This window comes from Hevea brasiliensis, chromosome 1, assembly GCF_030052815.1.
Source record: "Hevea brasiliensis isolate MT/VB/25A 57/8 chromosome 1, ASM3005281v1, whole genome shotgun sequence".
Classification (NCBI taxonomy): Eukaryota; Viridiplantae; Streptophyta; class Magnoliopsida; order Malpighiales; family Euphorbiaceae; genus Hevea; species Hevea brasiliensis.
Window position 1 is genome coordinate 113185793 of NC_079493.1, and position 27529 is coordinate 113213321.

At 32.7% G+C, this 27529-nt stretch overlaps 3 protein-coding genes, 1 long non-coding RNA gene and 1 pseudogene across 4 annotated transcripts; 2 read left to right on the forward strand and 3 right to left on the reverse strand.

Moving 5' to 3' along the window:
* Positions 1–372: 372 nt before the first annotated feature.
* Positions 373–25266, reverse strand: LOC110662909 (probable CCR4-associated factor 1 homolog 11). The gene is made up of 2 exons (XM_058147827.1): positions 25179–25266; positions 373–1401 (listed from the first exon to the last, which is right to left on the reverse strand). Exon 2 carries the CDS (start codon positions 1304–1306, stop codon positions 521–523), a length of 786 nt encoding a protein of 261 aa, XP_058003810.1. The 5' UTR covers positions 1307–1401; positions 25179–25266; the 3' UTR covers positions 373–520.
* On the reverse strand, positions 4254–4925 carry LOC131183315 (probable CCR4-associated factor 1 homolog 11). Its single transcript, XM_058154042.1, has 2 exons — positions 4725–4925; positions 4254–4628 (listed from the first exon to the last, which is right to left on the reverse strand). Exons 1-2 carry the CDS (start codon positions 4923–4925, stop codon positions 4254–4256), a joined length of 576 nt encoding a protein of 191 aa, XP_058010025.1.
* On the reverse strand, positions 6149–10330 carry LOC131169031 (UDP-glycosyltransferase 83A1-like; annotated as a pseudogene).
* Positions 14855–15696, forward strand: LOC131180195 (uncharacterized). The gene is made up of 2 exons (XR_009149015.1): positions 14855–14916; positions 15496–15696. It is a non-coding gene; the product is annotated as an uncharacterized LOC131180195 (long non-coding RNA).
* LOC131180189 (E3 ubiquitin-protein ligase RSL1-like) lies at positions 25265–27102 on the forward strand. The gene is made up of 2 exons (XM_058147821.1): positions 25265–26176; positions 26834–27102. Exons 1-2 carry the CDS (start codon positions 25377–25379, stop codon positions 26904–26906), a joined length of 873 nt encoding a protein of 290 aa, XP_058003804.1. The 5' UTR covers positions 25265–25376; the 3' UTR covers positions 26907–27102.
* The last annotated feature ends 427 nt before the right edge of the window (positions 27103–27529 follow it).

The window sequence follows — 27529 nt, forward strand, 5'->3', positions numbered from 1 at the left end:
ATTTTATCAGCAATTATACGAAAGTCATGTTCTGTAGAGTGGCCAGATCTCCGCACAGTCCAATAACATTCCCTCAAAGCCACTGAAATTTTCATTCAAGTTTTTTGTTCTTGAATTTAATAAAGGTTAGCTGTCAGGTCCAGCTTGGTGACAATTTCCGGTAATCCGACTTAAATACTCTTTCCAATCCACCATGCAAGCCAAGAATCCTAACTAACTCAACAATTATATATATATAAAATAATATTTTAGAATATTATATTTTAAATAATTTTATAAAATTATTAATATTAATAAAATATTTTTATATGAATTATTAATTAAAATATATAAAATTAAATGAATTTAAATAATATTGGAGTAATGATAAAATTAAGATAATCTTAACATACATTGTTTACAATCTAGCAAAAAAAAAATTGTGTTCAACCAATACAATAATCAAAAGAAACAAAAACTCCAAAAAAACTCAGTTGCTTATAATTTTCTAGCCGATGATTCTTCACACTCAATAAAACAATCAGGTACTGCACATGACATTCTTTCTCTGCCAATTGAAAGGATCCATGAAGTCAGGTTTGTAGAGCAGCCGTTCTCCACCACAGAGTCCAGATAACATTCCCTCAAAGCCACTGAAATTCTCATTCAATTTTTTGCGATGAATGTTCTTGAATTCAATAAGAGTTTGTAGAGTTAACAAGCTGTCAGGTCCAGCTTGGTGACTATTTCCAGCAATTCGGTTAACACCCAGTAACTTAGATACCCTTTCCAATCCACCGTGCAAGCCATGAACAGAAGTTATATATTTAATGTCATAAACTGCAACTCCCAAGTAGAACTTCATTAGCCCCATAAAAGATTGAAGATCACGGGGCAACTCTTGTTGTGTTAAAATCTTAATGAAGAAAGCCAAATCATAAGCACCATGGAAAGTAATCCAAGTGAAGGAATAGTTGAAAATAAGGCCAGAACTAAGAACCAACTTGGCAAAATCCCTAGAATCAATACCCTTTTCTCTATGCATCTTGAAATTAGTTCCTTGTTTTTCAAGTAAGCGAATGGACTCAACATTATGGGGATCACTCTGGAGATCGAAATCCCTAAAGTTGAACTGCCAACAGTAGCAGTATTCAGTTCCAAGAGTGGGAAGATTTCCTTCTAAATCTGAAAATGTGAGACCAAGCTGTATAATTTTAAGCATATCAACATTGAGCTTCATGAGATAGTAGGTATAATCTGGAGCATAGCAGAGAAGATGCTTGTTGAGAGTTGACTGGAAGATGGTGCCAGGGAATTCAGTGTCCATAGAAACAAAAGGGTATTGACGAATTACTTTCTGGATATGGAAAAACTCGGACTTTAGGTTGCTTGCCCAAACTTGGCGAACAACTACTTGTTTCCCTGCCATTGTTAGAGCAGACTCAGATTGCCAATTTTAAGCAGGAAAAGGAGGTTGGAACAATTTAAGTGTATTATATTCTATATATATATATATATATAAGAGAATTTTTTGTAATCCACTTTCCATTAGAAGTGGATCAGTAGATGTCATATACGGATTTGGAAAGAAAAAACCTAATCAAGCTAGAATTAGTAATCAAAATCCATATTTTCGATGCCTCTGTTTTAGGTGTTTATTCTTAAAAACCTAATCAAGCTAGAATTTTTATGATATGGAGCACATTATATTCCCATAAAATTTGAGTAATTGAATTAACTCTTGGTTGTCCTTTAGGCTAATTCCAAAAACTAATTCAGCGTCTTTCCTTGCAAATAAAAAATAAACAAAATAAATAATTTTAAATGTGAATTTATTAAATTTTTTTGATTATGGGCATCATTAAAGTTATGGAAAGCAATCAACGAATATTATGTCATAATTTTTAAATATATCTCAGTATTTTTTACATTTTTTTTAATCAAATTAATGCAAACTTTTTTATTTAAGCTTAAGTTACTTCTAACTCAATAAAATATTCAATAATGAAATATTCTTTTTAATAACAAATATTAAATTCTTTTTTTTATTAATTTTAATAAAATAAAAATAGTAAAAAAAATAAAATTAGAACATCAAGATTCCCAATGGAGCAAATTCAGAAATTCAAAATCCAAAATACCGCAGCCCATCAATTCAAATTCAACCATTAACACCAAGAATCCTCAGAACGTTTTTCCTTCAAGATGGAAAATTTGTTCGCCTGATTTTATTAATTTACAAATTCTTTCAGAATTAATTAATAGGAGAATATTGTCCAATATCATAACTATACTAGTTAATATATATATATATATATATATATATATATATATATATATATATATATATTGTAATAATATTTATAAATTTTAGAATATTATATTTTAAATAATTTTATAAGATTATTAATTTTTAATTAAAATATATAAATTAAATGGGTGTGAATTACATTCACGTAATGATAAAATTAAAATAATCTTATAATCTGAACATACATTACTTATAATCTGTTAAAAGAAAATGCATTCAACCTATACAATAGAAAGAAACAAAAACTCTAAAAAAACTCAGATTAACTTGTACGGTAACTGAAAGAAAAATGGTTTTGAAAAACCCATTACTTATAATCTCACTTTATTATTATCCGTCATTGATTCAAGGGGTGTTTAGTTTACCTATAAAATATAGTTGATAGCTGATAAATACTCAAACAGGTAAAATAAAGTGTTTGATAAATTTAAAAAAGTAAAGCTAATAGCTGATAAGTAACTGATATAATATTCATCAGCTACAGTTTATATCAGCTGTATTGTTAGAGCCGTTTATCACCAGCTAATAGCTGATTTGATTTTATTTTTTATTTAGAATATATTATTCTCTTCCATTTAACTCAAAAATTAATATTATTAATGTTTTTATTTTTTTATTTATAATTTTAACATCTTAATTAGCTCATTATAATTTTATTAAAATATTTCTTTATTAATAACATAAAATATAAAAAGATTTACTTATTATAAAAAAAAAATTTTTTTTTTACATTTAAGAACTTAAAATTAATTATACATTTTTCCTTTATCAACAATAATAATTACTTTGTTATTTTATAACTATATTTTTAAAGTTATTTAATTATTTTTTAAGAATTTAATTATTTTTTATTTCAATAATAAAATAAATGATATAATATATAAATCAATAATTATCTATTTATTTTAATAATATAATAAATGATAAAAAATATATTAAATTAATAATTTTATATTTAATTTAATAATAAAATAAATAATATATTATAATAAATTTATAATGTTATATTTATTTTAATAATAAAATAAATTATATGATATATAATCTTATTAGTAATTACATATCAATAGTAATAGCTAAACATAGTTTTATTAAACACTTGATATAAATTAGGTACTAGCTAATAACTAATAATAATAGCTATCTACTAACAGTTACTAGCAGTATCCAACAATTAAACTAAACAGATCCTAAATAAATTTCAAAAAATCTACAAATTTAAAAATAAAAATTAAAAATATAAGAGTATTATTACTTAAAGAATAAATTATAATTTAATCCCTAAGTTTGATAAAACTTACAACTTAATTCTTATACTTTTAATATTAAATAATTTAGTCCTTGAGGTTTAACAAAACCTACAACTTAGTCCCTATCATTAAAATTTTAGTTAAGTTACCGTTAATTTTAATAAAAATAACTAAAATATCCTTAACTCTATTTTCAATATGAAAATAATTTAGTTTTTGAGATTTTATTTTATTAGCAATTCAGTCTCTAAGATTTGGTTAAACCTACAAATTAATCCTTATAATTTTAAAACTAAGTAATTTAGTTTTTGACATTTTAATAAACTTACAAGTTAGTTTCTATAGTTAGAATTATAGTTAATTCCCCATTAAATTTAGCAAAAATAACGAAGTGCTTTTAATTCTATTTTCAATATGAAGCAATTTAATATTAAAATTTTTATTTTAATAACAAATTTTCATATTCATATTTTTTTTCTTCACACTTAATAAAACAATAAGGTTCTACACATGACATTCTTTCTCTACCGATTGGAAGGATCCATGAATTCAGGTCTGCAGAGCAGCCGTTCTCCGCCTCAGAGTCCAGATAACATTCCCTCAAAGCTACTGAAATTCTCATTCAATTTTTTGCGATAAATGTTCTTGAATTCAATGAGAGTTTGTAGAGCTAACAAGCTGTCAGGTCCAGCTTGGTGACTAATTCCAGCAATTCAGTTAACACCCAGTAACTTAGATACCCTTTCCAATCCACGATGCAAGCCGTGAACAGAAGTTATATATTTAATGTCATAAACTGCAACTCCCAAGTGGAACTTCAGTAGCCCCATAAAAGATTGAAGATCACGGGGCAAGTCTTGTTGCGTTAAAATCTTAATGACGAAAGCCAAATCATAAGCACCATGAAAAGTAATCCAAGTGAAGGAATAGTTGAAAACAAGGCCAGAACTAAGAACCAACTTGGCAAAATCCCTAGAATCAATACCCTTTTCTCTATGCATCTTTAAATTAGTTCCTTGTTTTTCAAGTAAGTAAATGGACTCAGCATTATGGGGATCACTCTGCAGATCGAAATCCCTAAAGTTGAACTGCCAACAGTAGCAGTATTCAGTTCCAAGAGTGGGAAGATTTCCTTATATATCTGAAAAGGTGAAACCAAGCTGGATAATGTTTAGCATATCAACATTGAGCTTCATGAGATAGTAGGTACAATCTGGAGCATAGCAGAGAAAATGCTTGTTGAGAGTTGACTGGAAGATGGTGCCAGGGAATTCAGTGTCCATAGAAACAAAAGTGTATTGACAAATTACTTTCTGGATATGGAAAAACTCAGATTTTAGGTTGCTTGCCCAAACTTGACGGACAACTACTTGTTTCCCTGCCATTGTTATTGAGCAAACTCAGATTGTCAACTTAAGGTAGCAAACGGAGGTTTGACCAATTTGAGTGTATTATATTCTTTGCAGGGTATACATATATATAGAAGAGAATTTTTAGTAATCCTCTTTACACTAGAAGTAGATTAATAATTGTTCTATAAGGATTTGGAAAAAAAGAAACCGAATCAATCTAGATTTAGTAATCAAAATCCATATTTAAGATGCCTCTGTTTTAGGTGTTTCTTCTTCTACAGGCCTTGGAGCGCGTTCAGACATGGTAACTCAGGAGTTAGAGGATTTAGATTCTGAATAATAACTTTTTGAAGTTATAGAACGCATTATAATCCCATAAAATTTGAGTAATTGAATTAACTCTCGGTCGTCCTTGAGGGCAATTCCAAAAGCTAATTAATTGTATTTTCCCTTAATCTGGTGATTATTAAAAAATAATGGTATCAAAATATTTTTGAGATAGGAAGTTGATTCCCTTAATTTTGTTGATTCTTTTTTAGATTTAAACTTTGATTGCTTCAGTTTCATTAATTTTAATAGGAGGATTAGTTTCAATTTTTATCTATCCATTTAAATTTTGCATAATTAAAAAATTATATAAATATTTATTATATTTGATACAAATAAAGGAAAAATAATTAACATTCTTTTTAAATGCGATAAATAAAAATAGTCAAAGGTGGTATATTGAAAGATATGAAAAACAATCATAGAAAATTAAGTCATAAATCTATATAAGAATAAATTAAGCAATTAGTGAATTTGACGAAACTTCATTGTATTTGCCTCCTGAAGCCGTGAAGTTTCAGGTCGAAGAGGCACCATCTGATCGATATTTGGGCTCTTGGATGTATTATTTTACATATGTTAACAGGGAAAGACACTCGCTGAGACGTGACATTGATACAGAAATTGAGGATCTTTCCCAATTAATTGGCTCTGAACAGACACATGCTAAGATTGGAAAGATTTTTTGAACAATTGCTTTACACGGAATCTTTATGAAAGATTGACAGCCCAGGAGCTTTTGAATCACCCATCCCTACTTTCAAAATTCAAAGAAGACAGATGCAGGCTTCTTGATGTGATGTTGGAGCAAGAAGTAAATTATTATGACTTTTCCATTTGAAAGTGAAATTACTTAATAAATCTGTCTTTTTAAGTTTATTATAATACATCAATTTTTCAACTATACTTCAATTACATACCATAAAAGTTTATTTATCAATAACAAAAACATCCAGTTGGTTTATCTGTTTAACAAAGCTCATGAAATTCTTAAAAGAAGATCCACCTTCGCTATTGCTTTTTCTGGCCATTTCCTTAAGCTTCAGTGAATTAACTGTTAGTGGTATGCCCTAGAGCATATCATTTTGTATGTATCTAGTACCTATTTTATTAATAAAAGATAATTTTACTTTTCCGTTTACATAATATATTTATATGTAATAGAAAATGTCCTTTGATATTTTGTTAGAAATTTTATTCTTAAGTTGTTAAGAATATGAGTGACAGTATTTCTAGCACAAAGTATCATAAATTGGTTCAAAATCGAGAATACTTCACAATAAGGACATGACTTATCCAGAAAGATTGCAATCATGTTTGTTCCCAAGGTATTTATATGGGATATAAATAAGATGGAATGGCGAGTTTCATGCCATATAACAAACATGATAGGCACTTATAAATGATAAGTAGGCCGAACCAATGACGCATATGACAAGCACATGGAGTTTATTCTTGTCAATGCATTATCATATATCATATCAGTGCATATAATCTTTAAACCTGAGATAACACAGTTATCTTGTATATAGGTGATTTGAGTTTGATACTGCTTTCATACTTGTACTGTGTATGGGTATATGGGCATGTGTTGGCTCCTACTAGTTATATGTGGAGGTAGGTGTTGATCAAGATGGAATCTGTTACCCTAAGTAAATAGGGATAAAATCCTATGTTCATTTAATTGTTCTAGATGTTTCAAGTTCCTGGCTAGGACAGACAGATTTAGTCAGAAAAGAGTTTCTGACAAGAAAATCTAATTAATCAAGAACTGCAATTAAAAGAGAACATAATATTCATAGCAAATGGGGTTTGACATAAACCATGACTCCAGCTCGAATTGGGATTTTGTAATAGAGATATTCTAGTACATGGTAACATATGATTATAGGTTCATTTAAAGGTATTCCTTGTTATTGATTGGGTGGCCATGACATGCTATGCTAAGTGTCAACCATGGTCTATGATTTAGAGAAATCATTTATGGTAGGAAAGAGTTCTGATGATATTAAGAGTTAATATTATATCTCATTGCCAATTAGTGATGAGCCTAGTAAGTCACACACATACACAAGTTAATCACCAAGTAAAATGTGATTTAATTGATTAATTAAATAGTTTAATTGATTAATTAAATATGTTTGGTTTGCAATAAGATTGCAAGGTCCCTAGCATGACTTGAAACTAAATCTAGGTTATTGGATGTATAGTATAAGTTAAATTTATATTTAAAGTGTTTAAATATGAATTTAATTATGAGAAATTAATTAATAGAGATTAATTAATTGATTTATATTTGATATAAATTGATTAGAAGAGGAGAAATAATGATTTTGGGTTAAAAACTCAAAATTACAACATAAGTGTAATTTGGTCATTTCACAGGGTGATATGTGGCACCATGAGATGGTGACATATGGCATCATATAAGCTTGCCATTTGTCTTCCTATCATGTAAGATGATCAAAGTCAAGATTAAGTCTAGCTTTGACACTTGGCTTAATGTGATTAAGTCAATTAAAAATAAGATACAATGTGGTGATGACATGTGGCAAGGGTTTAAGTGATGACCTAATTATAAAAGGGAAAAGAAAGAAAAATAAAACACTCTTCTTCTTTATCTCAAGGTGCCGCCACTTTTAGAGCTCTCTCTCCTCTTTATCTTTTCTCATTAATTCAAAGAGAATTGCCCAAATTCCTTTGAATTAAAATTGCTAGGAATTGTTTCTAGTGTCCTATACACATCTACAACCTCTCTAAAGGCAAAAACCCAATTTATAATTGGTTGGCAAGGCTTGAGAAGCAAGATTGGGAGCTGCCCATTGGTGATCTTGGTGTGGACAAGCTAGAGGGACAACATTTGGGGTCATAGGTGCTTCCTAAAGATGCCAATTATATCAATAGTATATCAAAAGGTTAGTGCACATATTCTTCTTTCAAACTAGGGTTCAATTGAGTTAATTTGTTAATTCAAAAATCTTAAATGGCAAATGTAGATCCTAATACATATTAAAAGTGTTTTAATATGCAATTGAGCTTTGAAATTAATTAGGCACATAATGGATGTGGCATGATGCATGTAACCCTAGAAGAAAATTTTTAAATTCAATGCTCTAATCTAACCAATTACTTGCTTCCGCTCCTTCAATGGCTTGTATATCCTTATCAGAGAGAAGTTTCCCTAGTTTAGTTTTGATTTCATACCTAGTTACCATTCCATTATGATCTGGGATCAATCTTAGACCAACCTTCCAAGTTTTGCATATGTAACTCCTGTTATGGAATTGATCTACATAGTGTGGCCAACATAGAAAAGACACCCCCATGTTTAGGCCCTCCATAGTTGAATTCCATCCACAGTGAGAAAAGAAACATGCAGTAGAAGGATGAGCCAACACCTTCTCCTGAGGAGCCCATTCGACTATCTTCCCATACTTTTCTACCCTCTTTATGAATCCATCTAGGTATTCCACAAGCATTCCATTTGTAAAATTTGATCTAACAACCTACAAAAATGGTTGGCCTAACATCTCAAGAACAAGTGCCAATTCATTTATTGTTGCTTGTTGCATATTGTTGAACTACCAAATGCAGCATAGATGACTAAGCTTGGAGGTTGTTCATCAAGCCAGCTGAAGCAAGTTGAGTCCTCAGGCAAAAAATTTCAAGCAAAAGTTCCCAAAGGATCGCTCACAGACAATGGACCAACCAGTAAGATGTTGGGAATCGAATCATAGGCTGATGGCTCAAGTTGATAAAATGAATTGACTACAAGCCAATTGGAAATTTGAACATTTTCCACTGTGTTGCAAAAAAAAATGTTTAAATAAGAATTTCTGCACCTCTAGATTACCTGGGAAGCTCCATATAAGTTCATTTGTATTCTAAGCAGAAATTTCATTTGACTGACTAATAAACTCATCTTTCATTGGAATTCCTGCAGAGAATTTCAAGTGCTTCTATCAAAATCAACACCATATCTACCTCACAGAACAAATTCTTTGCTAGCCTATAGGCTTCAATATTAATTAATTAGGTACCCACCAACACTATAGAATTGCCCTTCCATTTAGGGTGACCTGGTTTTTAAAGTCATCTCTATTTGCCTATAGCTAGTGTGTTCCTAGTAACATAATTATCACTTGATAAATCAGAATAACTAATAAGCAAATTTAAAGCCTAACATAGTTTCATAAGTCTTAAAGTTTGTATCCTAATAAAATTGGGATGAGAAGGCAATGAGCTATAATATATATCATTAAGTAGCTCATCAATGGATAAAGCTTAACATAATTTTATAAACAAATTCAAGTTTGAAAAGTTACTTGAGGTTCTTAACATAAATTTCTATTATTCCTGCATTAATAAGCATAGGATTATGCAGTATCATAGCCAAGTTTCCTAGTCCATAAGGTACAAATGTAGCTTGCTTGATGCCCATTTTCTTGGCTACTTCCAATGCCCATCCAACTGATATATCAGCAATGACAAGACTTATTTGCTTCTCATTGTTTAAAAGGTTTATGTTTTCAACGAAATTCTGCAGATGACTTTGCGTAAAACTTGATGCACTCTCTCTTACTTGGAAGTTATCTTTTCCATCATTGTTGGACTCCAACCCTTCAAGAATTGAAACTAGGCTTATTGGGATTTTCCCCTTGAATTTCTTAGGCACTGCAGACATGAGCTTTGCATGTATGGACTCTGTGTTAACAAATGTGACCTTGACCTCTTGATCAGCTAGGTTGTAAGCCAACTTCATGAGAGGAGTAACATGGCCCTGTGATGGGTATGGTGCAAGTATCACATGTGGTTTCCTACCCATCATAGCTATATATTATCTATTAGAACTTGGGTCTGAACTATTGTTTAACACTAGGGAAAGATGAGAGGAAAGAGAGAGAAAAGAGAAGGATTACGAAGAAGACAAAAAGAACTAGAAGGAAATAGCAGAGTATTAGAGTCCAAGTCCAATTGGAATTAGAAAGTATAATTAGAGATAGCTCACTAAGTGGAAAGGTGAGTTGAGTTTCGTGAGTTTTGTTTAAATGATTTTGAGGGTGAGAAAACCAATTAGTGTGTGTAATTATTTTTCCTTTAATAGTGAATTTGTTGGTAAGCAGGCTTATACCTGAATCACGTTAAATTTTGTATTCTTTATTTCGTGTGGGTGTGATTTTCACAATAAGTGATATTAGAGTTGTGGTTTGGGATGTCAAAGATGGAGAGCACAAAATTTGAGATGGAGCCATTGGATGGGAAAACTAATTTCAGTCTGTGGCAAAGCACCATGAAAGATGTTCTTATACAACAAGGATTAATTAAAGTATTGAATGAGAAGTAACCAGCAAGCATGAAAGATAATGATTGGGAGGAGCTTCAACAAAAGGCTGTGAGTACGATTAGAATGACATTAGCCCCAGATGCGAAGTACAATGTCTTAGAGAAGACTTCGATAGTTATTTTGTAGAAGAAATTAGAGAGCCTGTATATGTCAAAGTCACTCACAAATCGCTTATACTTGAAGGAGTTGTATTAACTCATAATAGATAAAGGTACTAAAGTGAGGGATCACCTTAATATTTTTAATAAATTAATTATCCAATTAGCTAGAGTTAGTGTGAAGGTAGATGATGAAGATAAAGCCCTTGCTTTTAACCTCTATTCCACAATCTTATAAAAGCTTGGTGATAGCCCTAATAGTTGGGAAGAAGATTTTGAAGGTGGATGAGGTTATTGCAGTTATCGTGGATGAGGTTATTGGTAGTAACAATGAAGGTGAAGCTTTTATTACTGGTTCTAATTGTGGTATAAGTAATCCACGTGGAAACAATTGGAGAAGGAATAGATAAAGCTCAAGACCATGGATAGACCTTGAAGATAGAGAATGTTACCACTATCATGAGAAGGGTCACATTCAATACCATTGTATGAGGATGAAAGAAGATCTTGCAGAGTTTAAACAATTCAAGAAGAGTCTTGGAAAAGAAAAAAAAGGAACTGCTGCAATTACAATGAATGATAGTGTTGATAGTGAATGTTTGAATGTGGATGATAATAAGAAAAAGGCAAAAGATCCATTACTAGATGAGTGATTAACGGATTCTGTTTGCCCATTCCATATTTGCTCAAAGAAGGAGTGGTTTGATGTGATTGAAGAGAAGGAAGGAGAAAAAGTGAAGCTTGCCAATGAGAACAAGATGAAAGTTGAAGGTGTTAGAAGAATGAAGATCAAATTGCATGGTGATTATGTAAAAGTGTTCGATGAAGTGAGATACATTCCTAATTTTGAAAGGAACTTAATTTCTTTGGATAAGTTGGATTCTTTGGGTTATGGGAGTTTGATTCATGGTGGAGTCATGAAAGTTAGCCGAGGTGCTCTTGTGTTCATAAAGGATGAGAAAATTAATACAAAAAATCTCTATAAATTAGAAGAAAGCACATTAATTGAAAGAATACAAGTGAAAGCAAGAGGCAACATCAACAATCAAAAGTGCAATGAAATACTCAAAAGAAAATTGACTTTTGTAAAAATTATGAAGACTAATTCCATTTGACTTAAAAGTGAAAATTATTAGAGTCCAAGTCCGATTGAAATTAGGAAGTATAATTAGTTTAGGAAGTTTAATAGAATTTAAATTATGAAGTCTAATAATTAGAGTCCTAAAAGGATTATATTTTAATGGCCTACATATATGTGTAGTTGATTGGCTTATATATAGAGAGCTCACAAAGTGGAGAGGTGTATTGAATTCCATAAGTTTTGTTTGAGTAATTTTGAGGGTGAGAAAACTAATTAATGTGTAATTATTTTTTCTTTGATAATGAATTTGTTGGTGAAGTAGGCTTACGTTGAACTACGTTAAATTTTGTATTTTTTATTTTATGTAGGTGAGGCTTTTCACGGCACAAAGGGATCAAGAACTTAGAGATTTTGTATTTTCAACTATATAAATATCTAATTACAATTCATTCCTTGCTATTTATCAAAGAAAAAAAAATTAAAATAGTACAAAATTTCAAACGACAACTAAAAATGATAAATAAAAACTATTATAGCCAACTCAAACAACTATGATTTTCATCTTAATGCTAACATCATTTGCTATGCTAATTACTATTATTAACTTTTGTTGTGGTTGGGGTATCTAAAAGCTAGCAGCCTCTTTCTCTTGCATTAATTAGGCTTTTGTTTGTTTGATACTCTATTGTAATTTTATTAGAACAAAACCAATATGTAATTACACCTACATAGGGGTGAGCATTATTCGGTTCAAACCAAATAAACCAAATTGAACTGCCTTAATTAGGTAATTTGATTCGGTTTTTAAGATAATTTGGTTTGGTTCAATTTGAATTTATATTATAAAAATTTCAGTTATTTCGATTCGGTTCAGTTTTAAAGAGAAAAAAATTGATTAAACCTAATCAAACCGAATAGTTTTATTAATTTTTAATTGATTTATTTTTATGGAAAATTTATAAATTATATGTAATTATATATATATGAATTGTTTAATTTCATTGATTAATGGTTATTAGGTTTAAACTAAGGTCAAAATCAGATCAAATAACCTGAAAATCAAGTCTAAATTAAAAAATCAATAAAAAATAAAACCGATCGGTTTGAATCGAACCGAACCAAAATAGAGTGATTCGGTTCGATTCGATTCGATTTTTCATCCATTTGGATTCGATTTTTCATCCATTTTGATTCGATTTGATTTCTAAAATATGTAATTCAATTTTTTATGATTTGATTCGATTCGGATCACAACACTTACATTATTCCTTGTATGTCTTTTGCCAACCATAGTCGATTGCTATGTTGCATTAGGAAAAAAAAAAAAAAAACTTACATTGTTCTTGATTTTTGTAGTGGTGTGATGCTTTGTCAATCTACCAAAAATCTTCAATCGAACTTTAGTTGAAAGTCCTGCTCGCAAAGTTCTTGGTTGTTCAAAAACTTCCTCCACTGGCTAGCGTTCTCGCAAATTGAAGCTCCCAAAGAAGAAATGAAAGTTAAAAAAGGAGCGCAGAGCTCACTCCTCTCACAATCTCACTTGCCCTTACTCTCTCTCATTTATCCACCAAATGTAATTCAAACTCCTCTATCCACCAAATCTTATGATCGTGTGTGTGTGTATATATATATATATATATATATATATATATATATATATATATGTAACAACCCAGAAAAATAAAAAAAAAAAATATTTTGAAAAATGGGATTGGCGTGTGACAGTGGGTTTCCCACTGTCACAGCAGCCTTTCATATAAAAAAAAAAAAAAAATTTCAAAAACGGGAGGAGGAAAACCCCCCCCCCCCCCCATTTCTCTTCTTTCCCTCTCCTTCCCTTTCTTCTTCTTCTTCCTTTCTCCGGTGACCGGCCGGCGACTTCCCCATCAGCTCCCCACCGCCGGCGACCCTCGGCGACGTCCAGACCACCTAAACGGGCGGCAAGAGAGGGAGAAGAGAGAGAAAATGCGCGCACCGGGGCCAGCGGCTTTCCGGTGCGATTCCGGCTTCGTCCGACATCCGATCGAGGCGATTCCGGTGGCGTTGGAAAGCTTGTTCCGAGAGCTTTCGTTTGATACCAATTTTGAAGCAAATGGAGGTCGGATGAGTGAGATATGGAGGAGAGAAGTTTCGGGTTTTTTAAGCTTTTTCGTCAGATCTTCGACGATCCGACCGTTGGATCCACGATCCGAGACCACATATGGACTGAGGAAGAGGATAGGAACATGGGGGAATGATCAGATTCGGCAAATGTCGCGGCGACGTGGCCGGCCACCGTATGCAGTGCGTGATGGCGATGAGCTATGGAGATGGTTCAACTTCCAGAGGCTTCCTCATAAATTTTTGGAATTTTGAGACACAAATAAACTTCGGTAAGACAATTTTTATTATTTCTCATGTCATGGAGCATAAATACAGTGTTTCTTAAACAGGAAAAATTGGAGAAAAATTCTAAGAAAAATATATGATGAAAGTAAAATTATTTGGAGATATTCTATGGTGTTAGTTGAATTTTTGGGTGATCGTAGAATATTTTTGAGAAATATGGATGGATTTTAGTTATATTTTTAGCATGTGGGCATATAAGATTAATTGAAATTAAGATAATTAAATTTTATATAATTGGTTGAAGCTTGAGGATGGAGGTTTAAATATGTGAATATTTAATTGGGTTGAATTAGGAATATGTTAGCTGTTGGAAACTTATGGAATCGAGTAAAATTCTTGAATAAAATATTCATGGGTGATTAGAAAATTACAATTCATTTTGCAATAGCCTTATAATATTATTAAGGACCGCGGGGCAAAATTTTAGAATTTTTAGAGCTTGTTTGAGTGGATTTTTGAAAAATGTCAATTATAGGGACTAAAACGTAATTTTTAAGATTTTGAGTATTGTCTGATTTGGAGGGCCCAGGAGGGGCCATGTGATATTGATGAGATGTGATTGTGGGAATTGAGAATTTAGAAGTGTCGTTTGAGCTTTTTTGCAGGTTGGGTAGGCCCCAGGTATAGGGGAAACTCTGCCGGATTTTCAGCACGACTTAGGACGTATTGGTCTTTTTCTTTGTTTGTATTGAGTCAAATTTATTAAATGATTGTAATAAAATTGTCAGGTGAGCCGGGACAACCTTCTTCCTCCGCCCAGCCGCCTCAGTGACCATCGTCAAGTCTGTGAGTAGAATATTAATTTTAATTGTAATTTCGATATTATTATATGTTCAAGCATGCCCATGCATCACTTATATGCATATATTTATGTAGTTAAACTCTAGGCACGATTTATGTTGCATTCATAACTGTTGATGTGCCATGGATGTTGTTGTGGTAATTTGGAGCAGTGTGCGTGCGTTGGCGTGCGTGTGATGTGGTGTGGACTATGGATAGGACGGGGTAGTCACGGCTTGAGTAATTCGCTGGGACCCGATCCTTCGAGGGGTAGTCACGGCTTGAGTAATTCGCTGGGACCCTCGATTTGGTTATTAAGTGGAAGTCCGAGCTTGAGTAATTCGCTAGCACCAGGTTGGATTTAAGAGAGCTGTATAGGGGATCAGCTCCCATATGTTATGATTGATACTACAGGGTGTGTGAGTGCTCCAAATTACCTTTTTGATGCTATGATGTGAATTTATTGCTGATGTTGCACTTCATTTCACAGGTTGCATTAGTTTTAGATAGTTATAGAGATTATGGTTAAAATTGATATTTTACTCTCTGAGTCGAACGCTCACTCCTGTTCAAAAATTTTTCCAGGCCACAGGAGGAGTTATTTTACAGAGCAACCTGTTTTCTTCCTCGCAGGTTTAACGTCAATTATTTAATTGTTTTACTATCTTTTATAAATTAAAAATCTAGAACTCCGCATGTGTTAGAAATAGTGTGGACCTTGGTAGAGGTTTTGTTAACTTAAATTTTTAAGATTAATAAATGAAGATTTGTATGGTATTTAAACAATTTGTAAATGAGGTAACAGGGTTGAGCTGGGCTCCCCTGATTTTAGTTTCTGAAAATTTCTGGGCTAAGTTGGCCCGAAATGAAATTATAACAGTTTGATTTAAATTATTTTATATGCATATTGGGCCTAAATTGTGGGCCTGGTTATGGATTTGAGGAATAGTTAGGCTTACTACGGGCCTCGGGGGCTTTAAGCTGGCCCAGGTCCTAGTGTCGGTCCGGCCCATAGGTTGGGTCGTGACAAATGTGGTATCAGAGCTTAGGCTCTAGATTCATGGGAAATAATATACTTGGGAGTGTAAAAGGAGTCTTGTTAGGATGTTACATGCGGAGTATAGGATTCTGTTTCGTCTTTTTCTGTAATTCTTTGTTTCTAGATTCTGCGTTATACCTCGGGAAATATAAAAGTGCCTCAGTTAGTGTCTTGATTTTCGTGGAGTACACAGAAATGTGAAATAAAGTTAGTAGACATGTGAGGTCTATCATGAGGATACGTACTCCAAGAAATGTTATATTTTTGTCTGTATGGGTTTAAATAGTGTGCCCATTTCGTGTAAGGCACGAGTACATAAAAAGTGAGTCTTAAAAGTACAGTTGCCCTAGATAAGGATGAGGATACCACTGCTGGCAGTTATCAGTAGATGACCCAGTCAGAATAAGTTTGTGATAATAGAAGATTCAGGAGAGATAAGAAATTAGGAGACCTAGTCTGTCAGGACGTATCGTAGCAACTATACAATGTTCTCGATGTCTGCTCTGTAAGCTGCAGATTACAGTACCGACATGAGATTATTATATAGAGCTGCGTGCATCCCTGTAGTGCTTATGATGAGGGTGTTGCAGGCAGTCTCTGTTTTGGTACAGTAATACCAGAACAGAGTTCTATATTTGCAGAGGAGTTGGGAACTCCTGGTTAGGGGTCTAGAGTTAGAATATTGAAAGGTTACAGTTGGGTGATAACTAGAGTCAGTGACTCAGTTACCCTAGCATGAGCTAGAGTTGCTTCAAGAGTTGCCATCAGACCAGAGGTTTCAGATTAGATGCAAAGTAAATGTGACACTTATAGGGGGAGATCATCTAGTCTTCAGTATGGAATTTTGGATCGTTTTTGTAGTACGACAGACATTTTGCTTAGAACTTAGTGAGAATAGTGTACCTTGTGTGTATCAGTATAGAATAAAGTACAACCCTACTACCTAGGGAAGGTCAGAACTATGAATTGATGATTCACAGAGCTATGATATGATAAGAGAGACATTAATTTGACATGGTTTTGGGCAAGGTGGTAAATGTAGTACCGTTGTTGCGGCAAGTTAGGGTATAGTCCTATCTTTTCAGAAGGGATCGAAAATTATTACTAATAATGGTGACCAATAAAATAGTGCCCCAGATAGGACTGTAGAGTGTGGTAGAGAGTAGTTGGCTCGGGTATCCTGCAGAGGATACAAGTTTCATTATAGGAATCATATATAATCAGATCACGATGGATGTAAATCCTTTGAATTGGATGACGGGTTTGGGTGCCCGGAATCTTAAGTTTTGGCTAATTGAATAAACATGGAAAATAATAATAATAATAATAATAATAATAATAATAATAATAATAATAATAACAAATAAATAAAATTATTGCAGAATCAGTTCTCGAGGTAGTAAGGGTATTATGTAAACTAAAGGATAAGAATAGAAATCATACGATAAAGGTATGACTGCAATTTCCTGAGTTCCTTTCTAACTTCATATCGTTCAAAACAATAGTATAATCTAATTATAACAGTATTAAGAGTAATAAATTAGCAAAGATAAATCATAGAAGGCCAATGGATAAAGGAAGTGCAGAATGAAAGTTTGGAAAATTGATTGCCGATGCAATATAATCTAAATGCTAGTGGAAGTACTAGCTAGAGTGGTCAAAGGACCAAATCTAAGTAACACAGATATGTGATAATGTGGTAGAGACTCTGGAAGATATAGTTAGCAGGTACAGCTGTCATGTTAGGAAGAAGAATGGAACCAGGGATAGAATAGTCAAGTTCTATTTTGGGTAAGACAAAGGAAATAAATGAAAGGACAACCTAAAGAGCGCATAATAAAAGGAACAAAGTTAAGATATAGGGTAGGCTAAGTGTTATTTTTGGCAAGGTGAATGACAATGATGGAGAACCCAAAATGGGACCACATTAGTGAGAACAGTGATGGAGGTATGGAATACAATAATAATAAGCAAAAGCTAAAAAGGTGTGCGATGGTGTTGCGGACTACCTAATTTGGTAGAGAAAGAGAAGTTAGTAAGCAGTAAGTTGAATAAAAGTCAGTCTAAGGGATCAAATAGGTATGATGAGTGGAAAGAATTATAGATAATGACACATAAGTTTTAGGTTAGACTTTTGAGATAGTGAGAAAGTAGTTAGAGGTTCGTTATGAATGTCAGACAAACATTTTTAGTGTGATCAACAGAATCACTTTGCAGTGAAGCAATAACGACAGAACAACAGTAGGGTAGAATGAAAAGTAACAAATATGGATGGTAATAAATCACTAGAAAGTTCAAGGATCAAATTAATGACCAAAGATAAGGGTGGAATTAGTGTTGGAAGAATCTATTAGTAAGAGAAATCTTTCAGGATTCAACAAAAGTTAAGGGCACAATATAAACGATGATAGATATGAATCATAGGTCGAGTATAAGTAAAGTTAATAAATTATAAAAAAAAAATTTATGTCAGGAAGGACAATGGTACGGTAAAGTGTTCATGCAGATGATATCTTATAGGTAGAGCACAATTGTGCTAGGAGATAATGAAATTTGGAGAGAAAAACCAAGAAACATAGGTTAAACATTATTATATGGACAATCGAGCGTAGTTGAATATAAGAGGGTTATATAAGGAACGGAGACTGAGTCAAGGAGACCGAGTTATTTGAGAGTTTGGTAGGCACCAATTCATACACAATTTCTTGATATGAGAATGACAGTAAGTACATACCTAGTGTTAAGTATGAAAGGATGATCAGAGTAATGACAGGAGTTAAATTGAGTTAGCTACTAAGGCTTGCAACTGTTTTAAACTATGAGCTGGAGAGAATACTAATAGTGAATGAGTTACAGCGAATGAGATTGTTGCTAATAGGAGAAGTTGAGGCTGAAGTTTGGAAAGCTATGGAAGGTTGGAAAGCTATGGGCAGTATATGTGATTATATTAAGGAGAATGAACTTGTAAAGTATCTTGTTTAGAATTAAGGCATGGCACACATTTCCCACAGCCGTGTAGTTTAGATGGAACTTATAGTTTCAAGGGCTCCTATCCATCTAGGATGAGCAATTTCCTACTGAGGCTGGTGGGGAATGATAATGTTCTGATAGTTAAGTTGGAAAAGGGGATACAAAAAGAATTTTCTATGGTTAATTATAAGTGTTACAAAGGGTGAAGAATGTGCCGGTAGGAGTAAATTGTAAGGTTAGAATTCTCGAAGTAATGGAACTAGTAATCAAGATAAGACTAAGAAATAAAATGAAAGTTAAAGTTGATGATGGGATGGACCTCCTTGAAGGAAAAAGGTGTAAGGGTGAAATATGACTAAAATTAAGGAATAAGTACAGCAGGTTGAAAAGATATCAACAATACCAAAAAATAGGAAAAGGGAAGTGGATAAGATGCAAAGGACAGAAAAAGAGCTCGATAGAGCCAGTTATAATGATGAGGATAAGGAGGAATAGGTATGCTAGGAACACACTAAGAGACGTTTAAAACAAGTTATTATGAGATGATAGATTAAAGGAGTAGTAGAGCCTCGATCTGAGTGCTAATGTGTCAGAAGTAGGCCACATACTAAGAAGCTATAGGAAGAAGTCTAGATATTTATATTCCAGAGAAGGAGTGAGAATTGATAAGTCGCATGGGTTGAGTTGTCAGAGAATATAAACACTTTTGTTACCTAGAAGGAGAGACCCAGTTTACTTTCCAATATTGATAAATGATACACTTGGCCCTTGGAGGAGACTCTACCTGACTAGTTACATAAGATCGATAGAGGTTGGTCTAAGTACCTTAGTAATGACACAAAAGAGATTAAAAATTTGAAGTATCATGGGAGGAGAAGATTTATAGGTATTGACCACTGAAGTCATAGGAAGAGTAAAGATCTCGAACAAGATGCCTAGATTAGGTGCTACAGGAAAGCTACTCATAGGATACCATGGAATAAGGAACATAAGTTATGTCATTGGGGAAAACAGAGATTATTAAAACAAAGGAATGATGACTGAAGTCACCAAGAGACACGTTAGGGCGTAATAAAAGAGAGTTAAGCGCCAAGGTTAATTAAAGTTATCAGCTATCAAGTCGAGAGTAATAGAGTTATAATGAATACCTGAAGTGTCAGAAGAATGGTCAATGAATAGCCAAGAGATAAGAGCATCTCTAGAAAGAGATGATGACAAATAGGACATTATAGTAGAATCAGAGAACAGTAGAATGTCATATATAATATACGAAGAGTTCGAAGAATAAATGTTTTACCAATATCTGCATAGCTGGAGGAGTAATGATTGCACTTATTTCGATAATATTCTTTTCCATATCTCTTGTTTATTCGAAAATTCGAGGACGAATTTTTTTTAAGGGGGGAAGAATGTAACAACCTAGAAAAATAAAAAAATAAAAAAAAAATATTTTGAAAAATGGGATTGGCGTGTGACAGTGGGTTTCCCACTGTCACAGCAGCCTTTTATATAAAAAAAAAAAAAAATTTCAAAAACGGGAGGAGGAAAACCCCCCCCCCCCCCCATTTCTCTTCTTTCCCTCTCCTTCCCTTTCTTCTTCTTCTTCCTTTCTCCGGTGACCGGCCGGCGACGTCCCAAGCAGCTCCCCACCGGCCGACGACCCTCCGGTGACGTCCAGGACCACCAGAAACGGCGGCAAGAGAGGAAGAGGAGAGAGAAAACGCGCGCACAGTGGGCAGCGGCTTTCCGGCGCGATTCCGGCTTCGTCCGACATCCGATTGAGGCGATTCCGGTGGCGTTGGAAAGCTTGTTCCGAGAGCTTTCTTTTGATACCAATTTTGAAGCAAATGGAGGTCGGATGAGTGAGATATGGAGGAGAGAAGTTTCGGGTTTTTCAAGCTTTTTCGTCAGATCTATGACGATCCGACCGTTGGATCGACGATCCGAGACCACATATGGACTGAGGAAGAGGAGAGGAACATGGTGGTATGATCAGATTCGGCAAATGTCGCCGGCGACGGCGGCCACCGTCTTGGCGGTGGTGCGTGATGGCAGTGTGAGCTATGGAGATGGTTCAACTTCCAAAGGCTTTCTCATAAATTTTTGGAATTTTTGAGACACAGATAAACTTCGGGTAAGACAATTTTTATTATTTCTCTGTCTGTGGAGCATAAATACAGTGTTTCTTAAACAGGAAAAATTGGAGAAAAATTCTAAGAAAAATATATGATGAAAGTAAAATTATTTGGAGATATTCTATGGTGTTAGTTGAATTTTTGGGTGATCGTAGAATATTTTTGAGAAATATGGATGGATTTTAGTTATATTTTTAGCATGTGGGCATATAAGATTAATTGAAATTAAGATAATTAAATTTTATATAATTGGTTGAAGCTTGAGGATGGAGGTTTAAATATGTGAATATTTAATTGGGTTGAATTAGGAATATGTTAGCTGTTGGAAACTTATGGAATCGAGTAAAATTCTTGAATAAAATATTCATGGGTGATTAGAAAATTACAATTCATTTTGCAATAGCCTTATAATATTATTAAGGACCGCGGGGCAAAATTTTAGAATTTTTAGAGCTTGTTTGAGTGGATTTTTGAAAAATGTCAATTATAGGGACTAAAACGTAATTTTTAAGATTTTGAGTATTGTCTGATTTGGAGGGCCCAGGAGGGGCCATGTGATATTGATGAGATGTGATTGTGGGAATTGAGAATTTAGAAGTGTCGTTTGAGCCTTTTTGCAGGTTGGGTAGGCCCCAGGTATAGGGGAAACTCTGCTGGATTTTCAGCACGACTTAGGACGTATTGGTCTTTTTCTTTGTTTGTATTGAGTCAAATTTATTAAATGATTGTAATAAAATTGTCGTGAGTGAGAGGACAACCTTCTTCCTCCGCCCAGCCGCCTCAGTGACCATCGTCAAGTCTGTGAGTAGAATATTAATTTTAATTGTAATTTCGATATTATTATATGTTCAAGCATGTCCATGCATCACTTATATGCATATATTTATGTAGTTAAACTCTAGGCACGATTTATGTTGCATTCATAACTGTTGATGTGCCATGGATGTTGTTGTGGTAATTTGGAGCAGTGTGCGTGCGTTGGCGTGAGTGTGATGTGGTGTGGAATATGGATAGGGCGGGTAGTCACGGCTTGAGTAATTCGCTGGGACCCGATCCTTCGAGGGGTAGTCACGGCTTGAGTAATTCGCTGGGACCCTCGATTTGGTTATTAAGTGGAAGTCCGAGCTTGAGTAATTCGGCACCAAAGTTGGATTTAAGAGAGTCAGATAGGGATCACCCCATATGTTATGATTGATACTACAGGGTGTGTGAGTGCTCCAAATTACCTTTTTGATGCTATGATGTGAATTTATTGCTGATGTTGCACTTCATTCCATAGGTTGCATTAGTTTTAGATAGTTATAGAGATTATGGTTAAAATTGATATTTTACTCTCTGAGTCGAACGCTCACTCCTGTTCAAAAATTTTTCCAGGCCACAGGAGGAGTTATTTTACAGAGCAACATGTTTTCTTCCTCACAGGTTTAACGTCAATTATTTAATTGTTTTACTATCTTTTATAAATTAAAAATCTAGAACTCCGCATGTGTTAGAAATAGTGTGGACCTTGGTAGAGGTTTTGTTAACTTAAATTTTTAAGATTAATAAATGAAGATTTGTATGGTATTTAAACAATTTGTAAATGAGGTAACAGGGTTGAGCTGGGCTCCCCTGATTTTAGTTTCTGAAAATTTCTGGGCTAAGTTGGCCCGAAATGAAATTATAACAGTTTGATTTAAATTATTTTATATGCATATTGGGCCTAAATTGTGGGCCTGGTTATGGATTTGAGGAATAGTTAGGCTTACTACGGGCCTCGGGGCTTTAAGTCGCCTGAGTCCTAGTCTTAGTCCTAGGCCATAGGTTGGGTCGTGACAATATATATATATATATATATATATATATATATATCTCACCCTTCAATCCTATGTCACTGTATATCTATAGTAAAAACACAAAAGTAAACCAATTTAAAAAAAAAAAACAAAATATGATAGTAATCTGGAAAAGTAATCAAAAGCAGTTAAGTCATCAACCAACCTTTTAGCCGAAAATCTGGTAGTAAGATCGAAATATATGGGAAACGAAAGTCAAAAAACAAATCTAAAGGAAAAGGGCAGTGGCTGCTGAGTGTATGGGTACTACCGCCCTCTCAAAATGACATACAAAAGTAAAAATGACGTCGCTTTTCACACTAAACTAGTGAGAAGGAAGAAGCCAATGGGCACCAAACATGTGGAAAGGAAGCACTGATCGTGCGCGACGGAAGGGGCAGTGGGTAGTAAGTTGCGGGAAGGAAGGAGGTAGTGGGATGAATGTTAACTCTTCTCTCAGTATGTATATCCAGCCCAACTCAATCAAAAAAGGCAAGAAGACAAAATTACCAATCAATTGAGCCACAACCACAAATTTGCTTAAAATTGCAGTTGTTCATTGTACAGTGAAAAATTTATCATCGAAAATAATTTATTTTTATGTATTATGTATATATGTGTAAAAAAAAATAATGAATTAAATTTGAAATTTATCATGGTAATTATAAAGCATTAAATTAAATATAAAGTCAAGTAAAATAAATTAAAATAACATACCAAACAAAATAATATATATATATATATTAAAGTATAAAAATAGCGTAAAAATGATCTCATCAAATTAATTCATTTTGCATTTTATTGCATTCAAAAACTTGCATGTATCACATCTTGCAACACACATGACTTAATGATTTTACAAATAATATCTACTTGTTATAAATATTGATTACTTTAAAATTCAATTTATTACTTTTAATTTTAAAATTTAAATCTTCATTTTCCTTATTTTATCAATTTTACTTCTTCTAAAATTGTAATATATTTATTCTTTGATTGGTATACATAAACTAATTTAAAATATAATATAAATCATTTATCAAAATTTAAAATTTAAAATTAAATGATATTTATATCCGTTACTATTAAATAAGTTATTTATTAATACTAAAAAATAAATTTAGTTTTAATTTCTTTTGAACATTGACTATATAACTTATTAAAATCTCTCACATTTTTACCTACTTATGTCAATAATTTAATTATTTTGTATATATTTTTTACATTTATATAATTATTTTTAATTATTTATTATGTTTCATTTTACAAATCAATTATATTTATATTTATAATAATAAATTGTTTCTCAATTTTTTTTTGTTGTGTGTATAATTATAGATTATGCTTTAAAAAATAAACATTTCTATAAAGGGTATATAGTTTGAAAATCAAATTACTAGAATAAAGAGATATAACATTAACCATATAACTTTTCAATGATTTATATAAAAAAATAAATCTTGTTTTAAAAAAAATGTAAAATATTATATAAGAAAATTAAACAATAAATATTTGTAATTGCTGAGAAGTATAAAAAAAAAATCAATTTTAAAAGAACAAACTTAAGATCTTAAAAAAAAAAAGAATAAAATACAAATCATAAATTAAGAAATTATTTGAAATAATAATAATAATAATAATAATAATAATAATAATAATAATAATAATAATAATAATAATAATAATAATTATTATTATTATTATTATTATTTCTTCTTGAATATCACCATAATATTTAAGATTTTTTTGGCATATTTATTGTTATAGTTATTATAAACAAACTATTTCTAATAATATATGATCTTTCTTAAATGCAATTTTACTCTAAAAATATTATATTGTTTCATTTTTATGAAAGAATATTTGGAGGAAAATAAGTGAATCATTTTATAAAAAAAAAGTTAAATTTAATTTTAATAGGTATAATTACTCAAAATTTTAATAAAAATTTTAATTGTATTTAATATAATTAACTAAGAATTTTATCATTAACGAAAATTTATAGTATGGTTTTAAAATATAAAATTTTTAAAAATAAATATTAAATTATATATTAAAATAAACAAAATAAATAAGCTGCATAATTCACGAATAAAATAACTAATTATTTAAAAAATTGAGAATCAAATTAAAACCATATCAAACTGAATTAAAATTGAAGAATAAAAAATAGTATCATTTTATTGGTAAGCATTAGGATCTTTCCTTTGTAAAATTTTTTTTCCTACTTAATTTTTTATACTACCGAATAGTTTAGATTTCTACAAAAGAAAAGAAAGTTGAAGGGTAAAAAGGGAAAAAGGTTTATACCTTCTTTATGAAGCAGCTTCAAAAAGATCAGAGTCCTTCCATGCGAAGTCGCTTTTGCCTATTTCCCTTTTTCAAAAAAAAAAAAAAAAAAAAAAAAAAACTATAAAGATGATAATCACTGTGGGTTTGGTTTGATTTCAGAGTCGTTAAGGAGAGAACTCTAGCTAGCCTATCATTTTCAATTGTAAATTCGGAATCATGGCAAAAGAAAACGTTTCTGCTCTCGATTTTGCTGATGATTTCTACCTTTCTTTGCTCTTCGATGATGAAGAACAGCAGGAAGTCGTCTTTCCGTTTTCCGACGCCAAATACGCCGAGGAGCTGCAGTTCCAGGAGGCTCTAATGGGTTCTGTGATCATTTCTCACATGAAGAAGAATAACCCATCATCGGTTTTGATGATTGAAGCACCTCCCAGGCAAAATCTCCTGGAAGTTGGTCAGTCGTCCCTCAGGTTCTGCGATATTTGTGCTGAAAAGAAAGATAGTGATCAAATGTTCGAAACTGAGAGATGTGTTCACTCTTATTGCTCCGACTGTATAAGCAAACATGTGGCTACAAAGATTCACGATAGCGTTACAATCATTACTTGTCCAGGATTGAATTGCAAGGCTGTGCTTGAACTGGACACTTGCAGAGCTAAGCTCTCCAAGGGAGTGATTGATCGTTGGGAGGAATCGCTCTGTGAGGAGCTAATCAGTGCATCGCAGAGGTTTTACTGCCCATTTAAGGATTGTTCAGCCATGTTGGTGGCCGACAATGAAGGAGAAGCCATTAGGGAAGCTGAGTGCCCCTTCTGCCACAGATTGTTCTGTGCTCGTTGTTATGTGCCTTGGCATTCTGGGGTAGAGTGTGAGGTGTTTCAGAGTCTAAATGAGGATGAAAGAGGAAGAGAAGATCTGATGTTTATAGAAATTGCTAAGGATAAGAAATGGAGTAGATGTCCCCATTGCAAATTCTACGTGGAAAGAACAGATGGCTGCCCACATATGATTTGCAGGTCAGTGCTATTTTCTCATCCAATATTTGTATTAATTAGGGTATTGAATAGTACTTATGAACACTTCATTGCAGTACTACTCTACAATGTGGGTTCTGAACATTTTGATTTCTACAATTTTAAACGTTTTACCTTAATATGAACTAATTCTCCATTTTAAATGTTGAAACATGTTTCATGCAATCAATGAGTTTTCGCTCGCTAATCTTAGAGTTATCTCCATAGCTACAGAGTGTGAGCTCAAATCTCAATCCAAACCCAATCAGCTAAAAACAGCTAAAAACATTGCTTGACAAAATTTTCCTATAGGTATAGGGGTTATACAATCTGTCTTAGCTTGAAATGCTTGCAAAATAAAGAGAAACTATATGGAAACTCACACCACCCCACAAACCCAAACCCCCACACCCCACAACCCCCAACCCCCACCACAACCAACCCCACACACCACCCAACCCAACCCCACCCCCAACAACCAAACCTTCCCAATTGCTTTTGTTTTAACTTTAACTCATTTCTGAGCTTCAACTTCTGTACCTTTGTCGGAGAAATGGGCATTGTAATAACTAATAAGGCAGGTTAAATGATATTGGATTGCTTATTTTCAACGCAAGTGCAATAAGAGTTTCATAGACCTAGTTGTGATTATAAATGCAGGTGTAAGTTCGAGTTTTGCTATGGCTGTGGATCGGAATGGACACAAAGTCATGGTGGTTGCCAGAGAAACTAGCTTGGCTGGAGAAAGCGTGAGAGTGGTATGCATTTACAATGTTATATAGGTACAATAAAACTCTAGGAAGTTGCTGAAGTTGTGCGTGAAGAAAGTAGTGAAGGAGATAATGCCATTTGAATAGGTAGAAAAGCAAAATGCACTAATCTATGGCCTATCATGGTCCCTTTATTTTAAGTGACAACTGTTTGCTTTCTATTTGATGCACTTGATTTTCACATATTTATATTTACTGTGATTAAGTGTCTACATCTTTACGTATGATGTTTCGATGTGATGTTTGTGGTCAAGAATTTGGCTTTTATCAAAAACAAAACAAGGGCTATCATATATCGCATGCATATCTTAAAGTCTTGTATATGGATAATTAATAGGGCATGTTCTCCTGTAGATAATTTGAGTAATTTTTTATAAAAATTTTCTAAGGAAATTGAAAAGTAGAATTTCATATTCTGCTAGATTTTTAAATGAAAAACTGAAAAAATTTTAAAATTTAATTAAGATTTGGAATTATCCTGTTCTTATCTAATTTAATAATGATTTTGATCAATTTGATTTTCATTGATTTCAAATCAATTTTATTTTTTTTTTATAACTAACAGATAAAATTTTATTAAGAAAAT

Coding starts and splice junctions, on each gene's coding strand:
- LOC110662909 (XM_058147827.1), bottom strand. CDS start 1,306: ATGGACACTGAATTCCCTGGCACCATCTTCCAGTCAACTCTCAACAAG.
- LOC131183315 (XM_058154042.1), bottom strand. CDS start 4,925: ATGGCAGGGAAACAAGTAGTTGTCCGTCAAGTTTGGGCAAGCAACCTA. Junction 4,629..4,724: donor ACTATCTCATGAAGCTCAAT/GTTGATATGCTA, acceptor TACTGTTGGCAG/TTCAACTTTAGGGATTTCGA.
- LOC131180189 (XM_058147821.1), top strand. CDS start 25,377: ATGGCAAAAGAAAACGTTTCTGCTCTCGATTTTGCTGATGATTTCTAC. Junction 26,177..26,833: donor TGCCCACATATGATTTGCAG/GTCAGTGCTATT, acceptor TTATAAATGCAG/GTGTAAGTTCGAGTTTTGCT.